The 14,246-nt window shown below is 36.2% G+C and overlaps 1 protein-coding gene across 3 annotated transcripts in view; it reads left to right on the top strand.

The window, feature by feature from the left end:
* The window catches only part of cdk5rap1 (CDK5 regulatory subunit associated protein 1), a 110,194-nt gene that overhangs the window by 54,643 nt on the left and 41,305 nt on the right, over window positions 1-14,246 (top strand). For all 3 annotated transcript variants that reach the window (XM_056468752.1, XM_056468750.1, XM_056468751.1), the window contains exon 9: window positions 1,046-1,143. In XM_056468752.1, the coding sequence (XP_056324727.1) occupies window positions 1,046-1,143 (98 nt within the window). The remainder of the gene's footprint in view (window positions 1-1,045; window positions 1,144-14,246) is intronic.

The raw sequence follows: 14,246 nt of genomic DNA, 5'->3' as shown, positions 1-14,246 counted from the left end.
AAGGAGAAGCCAGAAAAAAAATGAGCACATTATTTTTCAGCAAACGTGAACAAAATGCCTTATTTAACTGTTATTGTTATTATCACCTTTTGGACTAATATGAACTCAGAATGATGGAATTGTTCTCTAACAGAGGCTGCATGTGCTGCTGAAGAATACAGACACAGATGAGAGGTTTACACTGACCGTAGGCTATATTTTGGGTTGTTTTTTAACCTAAATACCGACGAAATGTCTGCTGTGTGTTCTTCTGTAGTTGATTACATATCGCAGATTGTAAGGGGCTGTATGTGTTTATATTTGTTCATTTATTTATTTAATATAATTACATATATTATGTAACTGACGTTACAGTAGGCTGTTTCACACTGTCATTGATCTGCAGTTATAATCAACTCATGTTCATAGTAAAGTTAGTAATAAACATTTCTACACAAGTATTTATGTGTGTAAAGCATCTGTTTTGTGAGAAGTGCTTCTCATATGATATGTGAGCGACCTGTACAGCTTTATTGTAGACATTTTCTTGAGCGAGAATGACGTCGACTGAAACTTTTTGTCGTACACCACGCCCACCAAAAGGGTACCCTTGGTAGTGGAAATGCAAGCTTAATAAAGGTGACCCGTACCAAACCGAACCGTACCGTACCAGTCAGTGGAAACAAGCCATAGGAGTCGCCAATGGAAATAAAACAAACACACACAAGAAATACACGTACGCCAGACATGAATTTGGCATGGACCAATGCACATTCTCACGTTAATTTCATCGTTAGTAAATCCAAACGTGAGTGTGAAATCTGGCGTTCAAAGTTTTTGTGCGTACGCAGCGTTGATACATGAGGCCCCAGGTCTCTCTTTTGTGCTACAGTATTTCCTAATATCCTGACTAAATTTCGAATTTTGAATAAATGTATTACTTTTATTTTCTTCATTAAGAGTGATATTTGTTCTAAAGCAAAACATTTTTTCTCTCTTATTAATAGTTTGGCGGTAATTACTACATGTATATTCAAATGTACATTTCTTTTGTGTGTTTAACCAGGTGTTACAGTTGATTCAGGAGAGAAGAAATATATGCAAGCACCTCCATTTGCCAGCGCAGAGTGGCAGCAGTCGGGTTCTTCATGCTATGAGACGTGGGTAAGTACTGTTAAATAGGTTCACAGTTATTTTTGTCAGTATTGTCATTGAATTTTTTTTTTTTTATGTGTATATGAGGTTCTGTATTGCAGAGCCAGATAAAGGACAGCTTTAAGCAGTCTCATGGCTTCAATCTCGTTGTCCATGCTTGTACGGAACAGGTATCTATCATAAGACCGTGTAGTAAACAGCGGATTTAAATTAATTAATTAAAAAGTTTTATGTAGATTTAAGGCAGTTTGTATTTGCCCTGCTAGGTGGCACTAGTGTAAATAGCAACTTACTGCTTTTTTCACCTATTATAAGAAGTGAGAGATATTTTCAATGTGTCAAGTTAAATTAATACATGGCCCTTATAAAGATGTATTTGTTTTTAGTGTTGTGTATGCACCTGCAACTAGGTGACATTGGAAGAAATTAGATTTTTTTGTAGATTGTATCTGTGTTTAGTTAGGTTTCTCCTGTGCCTGCCAGCTCAGCCAAGTTGAAATCAAAATTTGCCGCTTGTTTTTATAAATTGTCCGAGTTATGCGCCTTAATCGACCTGGTTTAATTTCATGCCGTTTTATACATAACTTGCTACTACTACACACATGCCCACACCCAAGCAAATTATGGACGGCCCTCCTCCCACCCTTTTTTGTAAATGAATAGCAAAGTGGTTAACCATGGTGTCTTTCATTACTTTTTGATTCTGGCATGCAGTCGGCTATGTGGTTGGTTGTTACTTTAGAGGCTCACAGGAGCTCTAACACACAATCCCAGCTTCAGAAGAGGCAACAGAAGAATTTATAAGTTACTAATTTATACAATTAGTAAAATAACTATTGAACACGTCACCATTTACCTCAGTAAAATATTTATAAAGGTGCTGTTCACTTTTACCAGATGTTTCAAATTGTATGTGTTATAAAAGTAATTACACGGAAGCACTTGAAGAAGGGACGTGTAAAAAGGTATGAAAAGTTTGTAGGTACAGCTTTTTTGGTAGATACAACAGAAAATTGAACATTTTTAAAGAAATTTTGACATTTGCGCCTTTCCTTAACTCTCATCCATCAAAATTAAGGGATTTTGAGTGTGATCTCTAGAAACAGAGTCTGGATGCATAAATAAAACTGTATGACTTATTAAATGATTACCAAGGACCTGTCTATAAGGGAGACACAATAAATGTATTTAAAACTTTCAAATAAAGAATTATATTTATAATGATTTGAAAAAAATCTGCTTCTCTGACATTAAATGCTAATATGTTTCCAAAACTGACAGAAAATAATTCAACACACAGCAGTTGGTGATTGAAGACTTCAGTAAATAAATACCTGCGGTCAGTCAGTGCAGATGTTGATGTCTGATAAGTGCAGATGTGGATGTCTGAGCGTTTTTTTTCCCCCAATTTCTGTTAAACGGAAAGAGGATTTTTTTCTTCACACTACTAAACTTTAAAGTTTTAATAACTCATCTCTAATAACTGATTTATTTCATCTTTGCCATGATGACAATAAATAATATTTAATTAGATATATTTTTCAAGACACTTTAATACAGCTTAAAGTGACATTTAAAGGCTTAACTAGGTTAACTAGGCAGGTTAGCGTAATTAGGCAAATTTTGTGTAACGATGGTTTGTTCTGTAGGCTATCGGAAAAAAATTGCTTAAAAGGGCTAATAATTTTGACCTTAAAATTGTGTTTAAAAAATTAAGAACTGCTTTTATTCTAGCTGAAATTAAACAAATAAGACTTTCTCCAAAAGAAAAATATATTTTCAGACATACTGTGAAAATTTCCTTGCTCTGTTAAACATTTAGGAAATATATATATATATATATATATATATATATATATATATATATATATATATATATATATATATATATATATATATATATATATATATATAAAGTTCCTTTAAAGATCTATATATAAAATAATGTTAAGTAACGCCTAAACAAATTATATATAGCAAAGCAGGTCACCTGCAAACTGCCCTGTTACTTTTCAAAACAACACCCTAAAACATAGCCAGTAAAATATTCATAGTTTTCATTGTCACCTAAACAAATGAATTAAGATAGATAACAAATTAACAAAAACTTGTTATAGCAAATAAATTTGATGAACAATGATTTTTACATAAGCTTGTTTTAATGTTAAAACTAACATGATTTATCACTACTCTTAGTGATAACATACTCTTAAAGGGTTATTTTAATGTATCCCTTTTTATTAACAGCTTAATTAGTTAATGTTTACTTACACATACAATTATTGTTTGTGGGTTGGATAACATGACCAAACAATAAACACATTTATTCAGTAATACTGAATCTTGATTAATCTAAACTTACTAATATTGTAATATGTGAGTTAATGCATTAGTTAACATGAACAAATAATGAACAATAACTCCGATTCAGTGCTACAAAATGTTCAACTTGCATGTTATTCATGTTTGTGGACTCTTTACTAACACAATTTATCACTAACAAAGCATTAGTTAGGTGACGCAGTGGCGCAGTAGGTAGTGCTGTCGCCTCACAGCAAGTAGGTCGCTGGTTCGAGCCTCGGCTGGGTCAGTTGGCGTTTCTGTGTGGAGTTTCCTCCCTGTGTTTGCGTGGGTTTCCTCAGGGTGATTTGGGTAATCTAAATTGTCCGTAGTGTATGTGTGAGTGAATAAGTGTGTATGTGTTTCCCAGTGATGGGTTGCAGCTGGAAGGGCATCCGCTGCATAAAACTAATGCTGGATAAGTTGGCAGTTCATTCCGCTGTGGCGACCCCAGATTAATAAAGGGACTAAGCCGAAAAGAAAATGAATGAATGAAAGCATTAGTTAAAGGGATATGGGAATCTTTTATTAAACTGTACACCACTCCCACATTGTGTTACAAACATTTGTAAACTCTTTACTAATATGAATTTCACAAAGTTCTTGTTCTTATTTTTTATTTTATTTTTTTTTACTTTTGAAAAATGTTTTTCACTGATTTGAGGTCCAGTAAAATAGTTAATCACTGCTTTGTAATAAAACCAAAGATGTTAGTATCACATCAGTTGTGTAATGTTGGGTTGTAATGTTGGTTAGCTGGGTAAGTCAGCAAAGAGTTTACAAATGTAACACGTTGGAGTAGTGTACACTTTACAATTAGGATCCTGATTCCTTTAACTACTGCTTTGCTAGTGATAAATCATGTTAGTATAGAATCTACAAACATGAACAATATGCCAGTTAAAGATTGTGGAGTGCTGAACCTGAGTCAATTGTTCATTTGTTTGTGTTAACTGCATTAACACACGTATAAGTTTACGTTAACAAAGATTTAGTATTACTGAATAAATGTGTTGTTTGTTGTTTAGTCATGTTATTTAATCAATGATCAATGAATAGTCTATGTAGTCTATGTGTAAGTAAACATTAGCTAATTACTTTAAGCTGCTAATTTAAAGAGATACAATACAACGAGTAAGTTAACAAAAACAAAGTTATTTACCTAACACTTTTTAACTAATGCATTAACATATGTTTAGTTAACATTAACAAAGATAAATTAACACTGAACAGATGTGTTGTTCATGGTAAATTCATGTTAACTTATATATGAACTAACGTTAATGTTTCAACTGGCTCAAAATTGTAACATTAGAGAGACAATACGGACCAGGTAAATTAAAAAGAGAAAATATTTATTAACAAAAAGCATAATTAACAAAAGTATTTAAAGTAATCAGATTCAGTATAAATGGAAGTCAGTAGTGAAAAGCATGAGTATAGTAGTGAACTGAGCTCATGATCCAAAACAAACTAAAATAAATCAAAAACGCCAGGCAGGGAGGTCCGGCTAATCAAGCTTGTCAAATGTTGGATTCTTTTTAGGCACCACATAATGGGTCTCAGGTGAAATGACCCACCCACCAATCGGCAATCATGAAGGCTCTGCAAATCACAAAACATAACCACAACAAACAGGTCCTCAACAAACAATGTAAGGTCAACACGGGACCTTCAAACTTCAAAAATACTGGATTGCCCATATTAAAATAAGTGTCTCTTTTTCAATTTACGGAGTAGTTTATCTGAAAAGAGTAAAATTTTCTTCAGAAATAACAAACTGGGTGGTCCACTCCATCCAACCCAGTTTTCAAAAGAACTGCACCCGATCTGATTCCCATCCACCTGAATCATAAACGGCTTATCAAACTGAGGAGCAACAAGAACTGGATCGGAAGAAAGCAGAAGTTTTACATTGTTGAATGCTTGCTGGCAGCCCGAGGACCAAAGGAATGGAACAGACGCTTTCAATAAATTAGTAAAGGGGGCTACTACAGAAGAAAAATTTGGGCAAAACCCTCGATAATACCCCGCCATTCCCAAAAAATGCATTAGATCTTTTTTTTGTAGATGGGACAGGGAACCCCTCAATTGCCCGTACTTTCTCTTTTAAAGGATGCACATAACCATACCCCACTTCCCTTCCCAAATAGAACACAGTTGCCTTGGCAAACTCGCACTTTGCCAAATTTACTGTGAGTTTTGCGTCCAATAACCGTGGAAATAAAGCACGAACACGCTCCAGATGCTGTTCCCATGTATCACTGCAAACAACTACGTCGTCTAAATAAACTGCACAACCCGATTCATTAATCTTTGAAACGTTGCCCTCATCACAGAATAAGAGTATAATCGGGAGGATGCAGTGATCTCGTGTGCTTGAGGTGTTAAGGGAACCTGCCAGTAACCCTGTAACATATCGAATTTACTTCCGAATTTAGTAGCACCGACTTGATCCACACAGTCTTCGACTCGGAGAAGTGGAAAAGTGTCAGGTTTAGTGATCTTATTTATTTTTCCATAATCTGTACAAAGTCGATATGAATTATCAGATTTTTTTAACCAATAAGCACGGTGAAGCCCAACTAGAACAAGATGGTTTTGCTAAATTATCATCAAGCAAATACTGAACTTCAGCCTCTTAACGCCTGTTGCTTTACCAGTGGCCCTCAATAAAAACGTTGACGAACCGGTGTTGCGTCACCGACATCCACGTCATGTTCGATCAGATGGGTGCGAGATGGAACATCACCAAACAAATCTCAATTCAGGTATCTGCTTTATTAATTCTCCCTTTTGAGAAATAGTTAGATGGCTCGTTAAATTCTCTAAATTAAAAAGCATCTTTGAATTGGATAACCTCGGTTGCAGCACACAATCAGTTGGAGCCTCAACTTCCTTCATTTCCAGCGCAATTTCATCTGTCTGAGAAACAGTTTACACAGTAGATGTTTTACAATCAGTCTGATAACGAGAATAATATGGTTTTAATAAATTTACGTGACACATCGTGAGTAACTATATAAGGCCCTGAAAATTTAGCTCGGAAAGGCGAAGCAGGCAAATATCTGTTTTTCATCTATAAATTCTCTCGTGCTGTCTGACCCGCCAGAACCAATCTCCTCCTGAACCCTTTAACGTAATCCAAAAGACTTCTTGGCGGCTCATCTCCCTTTAAATGATCTTTTTAAAGTGCTAATGGACCACAAATTTAATGTCCAAATACCAGGTCATTTGGGCTGAACCCAAAACTAGACTGAATTACCTTTCTAGCTGCCAAAAGGAGCCATGGCAATCCCTCCTCCCAGTCACAGTTCAATTCAGTGCAATACGCACGCATAAAACTCTTTAAGGACTCATGGAAACGCTCAAGCGTGCCCTGACTTTAGGAATGGTACACACTCGACTGCTGATGATGCACTCTCAAATGTTTTAAGGTCTCTACAAACATTTTAGAGGGAAAATTTGTTCCTTGATCACTTTGAATGGTTTGCAGAATACCAAAAATGGCAATAAACTGGGAGAGTGCTTTGACTACAGGTTTAGTAGTAACGGAAACGCAGGGTACCGAGTATTTTGGCACATAACGGTCAATAAGAACTTGCTTTTCGAACTTGAAGGCGGCAAAGGCCCCACACAGTCAATCAATAAATGCTCAAAAGGCTGTCCTATCACTGGTATGGGATACAGCGAAGCAGGTTTAAGAGACTGATTGGGTTTTCCTGTCATTTGGCATATATGACACGTTTGAATGAATTTAGAGACATCCTTCTTCAACAAAGGCCAATAAAAATTATGCAGTATTTGATTGTAAGTTTTTTTTAATGCCTAGATGTCCTGCAACGCGACTGTGTGCTACTTCGAGAACAGCCATGCACATTTTTGCAGGCACCACAATCTGTACCATCAGCTTACCTTCACAAATCTCACCATTTGCGCAGTAACATTCCATCTTTTAGGAAATACCCAGCAGATGCGTTTTAAATTTTAATTTAGAACGGGTCACGGCACATGATGGATGGGAATCCCCAACAATGAAATCGACAGATACAGGTGGCGTAAACACAATGGTTAAAGGAGAAGCGTCTAGCCACACGCGCTCTCCAGCTAGGTTGTTACCCAAGATCACATCAACCCACTGGCGCACACCCATAATGACCTCACCATTCACCAGCTCAAAACGCAGTACCTCTCTGTGTCAAGCAGGGGTGCCTTAGTGCAGATTTCGGTTGCAACCAATCAAACACACCTGCCTGTAATTATCAAGTGCTGTTCAGGTCCTAATTAATTGGTTCAGGTGTGTTTGATTATGGTTGGAGCTAAACCTTGCAGGATGGTCGATCTCCAGGAACAGGGTTGAGCACCACTGGTGTAAAGGAACAGCCGTAAAGGTAAGAGTTATGCCTTACACCAGCACATTCTTCCCCAACCCAGACTCTGTTGAAAAAGTCAAAACAGAATTTAAAATAAAAGATTCAAAAGCTCCCATGTCACACACAATCTTAACGGGTACATTTTCACAGCAAATTTCTCGCAACCTCTCAAAAGTGTGAACATTAGAGGTTGAACACCAGCGATCAAAATGTGTAGCCAGTTCGCAAAGGACTTCAACATGAGTTTGTCTATCATTTTTTTTCCAAGTACGAAATCATAAACGAAATGCCTCAGGAACTAATTCAAACGCTTTAAGAACTGCAGATTTTACCTTTTCAAAATCCCTCCACTGAAAGTGCAGTATAAGCCTCTTAAGCTCTTCCCACAGGCACTGACTGCAACATAATTGTATGGTCAGCACTTGGCCAACCTTGTTCCTTAGCTACACTTTCGAATAAAGAAAAGAAAACCTCAGGATCTTTTTCACTAAACTTCGGTAGCAACTTTAAATTGCTTACCAAATCACCTGCTCGATTTCATTTTCCAACGCTGTCTGCTAAGGGTCTCCAATCAGTCATGATTTTTAATCGTTCTATTTGTAACTGATAATCTTTAGCTTGTCGATCTAATTTCAATTTTTGATCATATTTAAGTTTTTGCACATATCTACCTATGCCTTGAGCGCAGTATTACAAGTCGAGATTGCATTTATGTAATACGAGCATGCGAATCCCTTTGCTTGCATGCCGATTTTCTCTGTTCATGCACAAAACTTCTTGCACACCCTCAAATATATGCTGCTCAAGTGCAGATTTTCCTGTGCACTCTCAAATAAATGCTGAAGTCTAATTTAGTGCGTTTATGTAGCAAGTATGTCTCCAACATTTATTACATTGGCTAGGAATATTTATAAATGTCTCCAATAAACCTACAGAGCGGCATTGGTGTGTCCTAAAGTAAAGTGAAATGACTATAAACTCCAGCAAGATAAAGTCATTGTTTGTTATATGCAGAGCCATAGAAGTATAATTATGGAAACTGTTCATCATAACTGAAAGCGTATGTCGTGTTTGCTAGCCTAACGCATCACACAACTGTCAGTCAGTCAGTCATTTACTCAGTATGTCACCTTAAAGGGTTAAACAAATAACCCACAGCACTGCTACGGTTAAAGAAAAGTTTGCGCTGCTATAATTCACTTACCTTTTAATACATTTTGGAGCGATTATAACCTGCTATAAAAAAATGACTGGATGTTTTGAATGAGAAGCTGTAATGTAGCTTTGGCGGGATGAATTTTGGTGTGGCGCCCCACCATGGAAGAATGAATGTAGCGGAAACCATGGGTTAGTTGTCTTGACTTCTATTCTGTCCTTAGCCAATCACATACTCTCACATTATTAGTGCAGTGTAAGCATTATCTAAATAAATTTTGCATAGATATAAATATAAATTGAAACTAAATAAATATGCTGTGTGTTTTATGAATGCTGTAATAAATTTGAACATGCATTGTTTTTCTTTTACCACACATTTGTAGACATTTCTTGAAACATTAGGTCATGAAAATTTACTTGAAAGTCTTGAAAAAATCATGGAAAAGTAATGGAATTTTAGTAGTAAAAATGTGTATGAACCCTGTGTTGAGTGAAGGTGAGATGGTAGTGAGTCTGGGGGGTTAGTGATAGACTTGTATAGTAAAAACAGACGCAGTGTTACCTTCATTGGAACATAAGATTGAAGAAATAGTTGGATTTAGTTTGCAGTTCTTATACTGTATGATGTGTTATCTTGTAAAATGTGCACTCAGTCCCATTGCTCTGTTTACTCACATGCGGCTAAGGCAGTTTCGTTATCTTGCCTATTGAATGCGACTTCCTGATAAACAGAGATTATTGCACTAAAGTATCATTACATCCTTACAGACGTAAGAAGTAATCACATCTCTGAATGACGTCCTAAATGAAGCAGTTTTTGTTTTGTGGTACAGGTACTCTGTAAAAGGGTGTTGTCTTGATGATTGTGGCTGACACAGACAGCAGGCATGAACATAGCGCGTGTTAGATCAGGGATAGCTAAACTGTAGCCGCAGCTAAAATGAAACGCGTGAGGAAACAACTCTTCATAAAAATGAATGCCACGATCATATGAATATAACTTTTATGTACAGTCTAACAGTCAATTCTCTAAAGGTCAACGAGAGGCTATCACCTTTCAGTTAAGCAAAAGCACACACTCGTGTAAATAAATATTTTTTTATTTATGAGTTTACCATTGCATGAATTTTAGGATAATTTCCTGGTATACTGATGACGCTTTAGATTTGATCTTTTATTAGCTATTTTCTACCCAACGTGAATCTTCTTTTTCTTTCAGCAGTTGCCATTTAATTATAGTTTAATCAGACAGACGGCCCTATGGATGATGTAAACACATGCCTCATCTACTGTGGATCAGTCCTGATGAATCGGAAGCTGCGACTGTTATTTTTTTCGTATTGTGACGCAGTTCCTAGAAATAGGCATTCAATTCAGAGAGATGGAGAAAAGGGTTTGGGGAGAGTTATTACAACCTAACAGACTTCTCTTTCTCACCATTTCTGTTTGTTGTCAAAACTGACAGTTGGAGTGGCGTGGTTAAATATGTTAGCCACATCCAATTCCTAAGATATACGTAATCTGACAATTTAACTGAAAAAACAAACAATAAAAAAAACAGGTAGTGCATTTTCAGATTTCAATTAGAAGGGCAAGCTTTTTTCTTTCATAATGACATGGACAGATGAATTGTTCACCACAAAACTAGCAATGTGAGCTAACAAAACCATATGGTTAGTTTAGATTTTTTTGTGGAACTTTAACATTACTTTTCAAATGCGTGTGTATCATACATCACACACCAAGATTAATTCTGATTGGATATTTTCCAAAAAAAGTCCCTCAATCACATTCTTGTCTCGTTTTTATTAGTCAACAAAAAGGTCAGTATATTTTTATTATAGTTGTCGTCGTCATCACCACCTAATTTTTATTTAGTTTTCGTCCGTAGAACATTGTCATGAAAATTATAACGAAAACTTTTCAATTTCTCAATGAAATTAACACTGGTCTTTACATAGTTTTAGAAAATAAAAATCTACTTCATATCCCTCTTCTGTGTCTTTTTTAAGCCAAACCTTAATTGTCTTCACCCATAGTGCAGTTTCATACTTCAGTCTTTTCACTTACTTCTATCTAGTGACTTAAAGGGCACCTAGGTTAGCCCTTTTTTCAGATTTAATATAAGTGTTTTGCGTCTCCAGAATGTGTCTGTAAAGTTTCAGCTCAAAACACCCTTCAGATTTTTTATTATACCTTTTATTAAATTCCTATTTATACATTTTTGCACTGGGTGGCGGTTTTGGTGTACTGCTTCTTTAAGGCTAGTCCTCCCCGCCCACCGTTTCTACGTGCCTTTTTGCGTGCCTTAATCTCCTCCCTCGCGTCAGACAAAAGACAGACATAAAGGAAGCAGATCTCACGTAGCAATTGTGAGAAATACTACAGTAAGAACTTTACCAATGAGTATTTGTTGTGCAGTTGCATCGATAAGTCACACAAAGTTCACGCGCGCACACACACACACACACACACACACACACACACACAGAGCGCCCGTTTAGCTTTGCACTCTTTTTGCACGCATATATACATATTTGCACGTGACAGGATACAGGTTAATCTCCACTGCTGTATGGATATCTGTTATGTTCATGTACAATATAAACCTGATTTAACGTCCACAAACCGGGACTGAAGCGTCTTCCTTTATAATTGTTCTGACACGCGGCTGTGCTGATGAAGTAAAGCTAAGCTAAATCGCTGCAATTCATTACACACATGCTCTGTTTTAAAACATTTTAAACTTGTAAAACTCACTCTTGATCACATTTGATGATGATTGATGATCCTATAGCGAACTGAACAAACCTTTTATTCTCGGTTGCTTTGCGCACGTCTGGTCTTGTTGATATGATTATACACGTGACTACTGGGACATGTTAATGTGCGCAGCTGTCAATCATTATTGGTGGGCGGGGGGATCGCACTCCTATGTAAAGTTGCGGTCGATCTTTATGTTGCTAAATTAAAAAAAAAATACTGGGTGTGTTTATATCACCCCAATATGACGGTCTATACACCATACATGAACATATGTCTGTCTAACAGCTTGAAAAGTCGATTTTTCACCATAGGTGCCCTTTAAGATAAATCACAACATTTTACCAATGACCAAAATTATGCCACTGCACTGTAGCACAGATGACAGCCAAACATCTGCTTTCTTTTTTGGCTAGAAAGCAGTAAAAACTATACTCTGTGTTTAACATTTCAAAGTCAATAATATTTTAAACATGAGTGTTTGATTAGTTCAGGGCTAGCCAGTGTTTTCTCAGTTAAATAGAATATATATATAGTCCTCATAACTAATCAATATACTGAGTATATCAACATAAAAAATAAGCATAACACTTTGTTCTTCTGTTGATCTTGATTTTGCTCCTTCTTGTTTCTCTTCCTCTTTCAAGCTATTATAATCTTTATCACTGGCTATTGTTTAACAGCCCTCTCTGAGCTCCTATTGCTTTATAGCCTCAACTTAAAGTCCCCTTTTCTTTTCGGCCTTATAATGTACAGATTTAATGTATTCTTAACTGTTTTTCCATATATAGTTCAAATTTGACAATCATGACAATGTTTATGTTTTCAAATATCTAAACTCAACTATTCACTCGCATACAGCATGTGTTTTTCCAAACATACACAACAGTTTCAACATATGTTTTATACATGTCATGCCTTTCTGGCTGTATTTACACAGATAGTTCTCATTGCTCTTCACTGTATCCCCAAGTCCTCTCTCATGATCTTTTATGACCCCTTGCCTTGACACACTACCTGTTTTCAATGGCAGATAATGGCAAATTTGCATGACCATCCACTCAACCAATTAAATGTGTCTTTACACAGTTAATAAAAATAAAAATCTTCACAGTTTCATCACATGGAAGCTCTCCGTGTCTGGCGGGATCATGTTTGGGTCCATTCGCAAATCGTGCTGACACGATCTTGGATTATGACCAGTCTCTGAGTTACAATCAGTCAAGGTATTGTTAGATTCAGTCTGTGTGGCCACCTATAAGAAAAAAAGAAAAAGAAAAGAAAATATAAGTTTTAAGATTTCTTAGATTTTTTTAGGAGGAGTCAGAACAAAGTATGATAAGTGATTTTAATATTCATGTACACTGACCAGCCAATATATTGGTGAGATTTTTAAAACCTTTTCAAATCTTTCAGCTTGGCTCTGCATGTAAATAGTCTATCTTGGAGCTCTGGAGCCTGTGGCAGGCATTCATTGAGGTTTGGTGGCAGCTCTGGCAGCAAGTAAGGGTTCTGGCAAAAATGACCAATTTTGCAGTTCAGGTGGTAGTAATATGTGACATTTAAGGCCATAGCACAGGCCATGACACAAAAAGACTCTGGTCTCAGAACACGAAGCCACCTTAAACAATGACTGTAGATTGGGGTGTCCATCTTGGGAACTGGCAAACTAGTAGCAAACATTTGGCCCCAACATATTTGGTAACACTTATGAACAAATTTTCTTCTCTTGATGTCTTCTGATCAGTTTCTTTTGGTGGTTCCCAGAACCAGATGTTAACTTAAAAGATATTCATTTTAAGTTGCTGCCCTAAACTCTGCAGTGCACTGCCTATACATGTAAAACCTGTTTAGACCATTTACTTTTTTAAAGCCAGACTAAAATGTAATTTATTATTACTTGCTTTTAATTAGTTTTAACATAATTTGGCTTGTGGTGTTTGAATTCTGTATTTTGTGGTGTATAATTTGTAATTGTACTGACTATGTCTATTTATCATTCTGTCTATTTGTGCATAGCTTTGAGCAACAGTTGTAGTATGAATGTGCTTTAAAAATAAACTCAAACTTTTGCAGATTCTAGAGACCTCTGTAAATATTTTCTCAGTGCATCTGGAGAGATGTAAAGGTGATTTACCTATTAGCCTGCTACACAGTAAACCAAAACTCATAGTTGTTGTAGACAGACTACTACTTGATTTGTTTAACATAACATAAAAGACCTACAGTAGTTGCAATTATACATTATTAGAATAAGACATATTGCACTGCAATTGTAAAATTACTCAGCAGCTACAGTATCTATGGCAGCATTATTAGACAACATTTCTGTATTTCAAATTGGTTAGCACAAACGTAAAATCAAACTGCATTTTTTGGTCATTTTTTTTGCCACTTCAGAGGGGCAGGATTGCTTTTTCATGATGACTGTATAACTCTGACCGAACAATGAACTTTTGTTGTTGCCATCTGATATAC

The sequence above is a fragment of the Danio aesculapii genome, chromosome 11 (assembly GCF_903798145.1).
Source record: "Danio aesculapii chromosome 11, fDanAes4.1, whole genome shotgun sequence".
NCBI lineage: Eukaryota > Metazoa > Chordata > Actinopteri > Cypriniformes > Danionidae > Danio > Danio aesculapii.
This window is presented reverse-complemented; position numbering and strand designations above follow the sequence as displayed.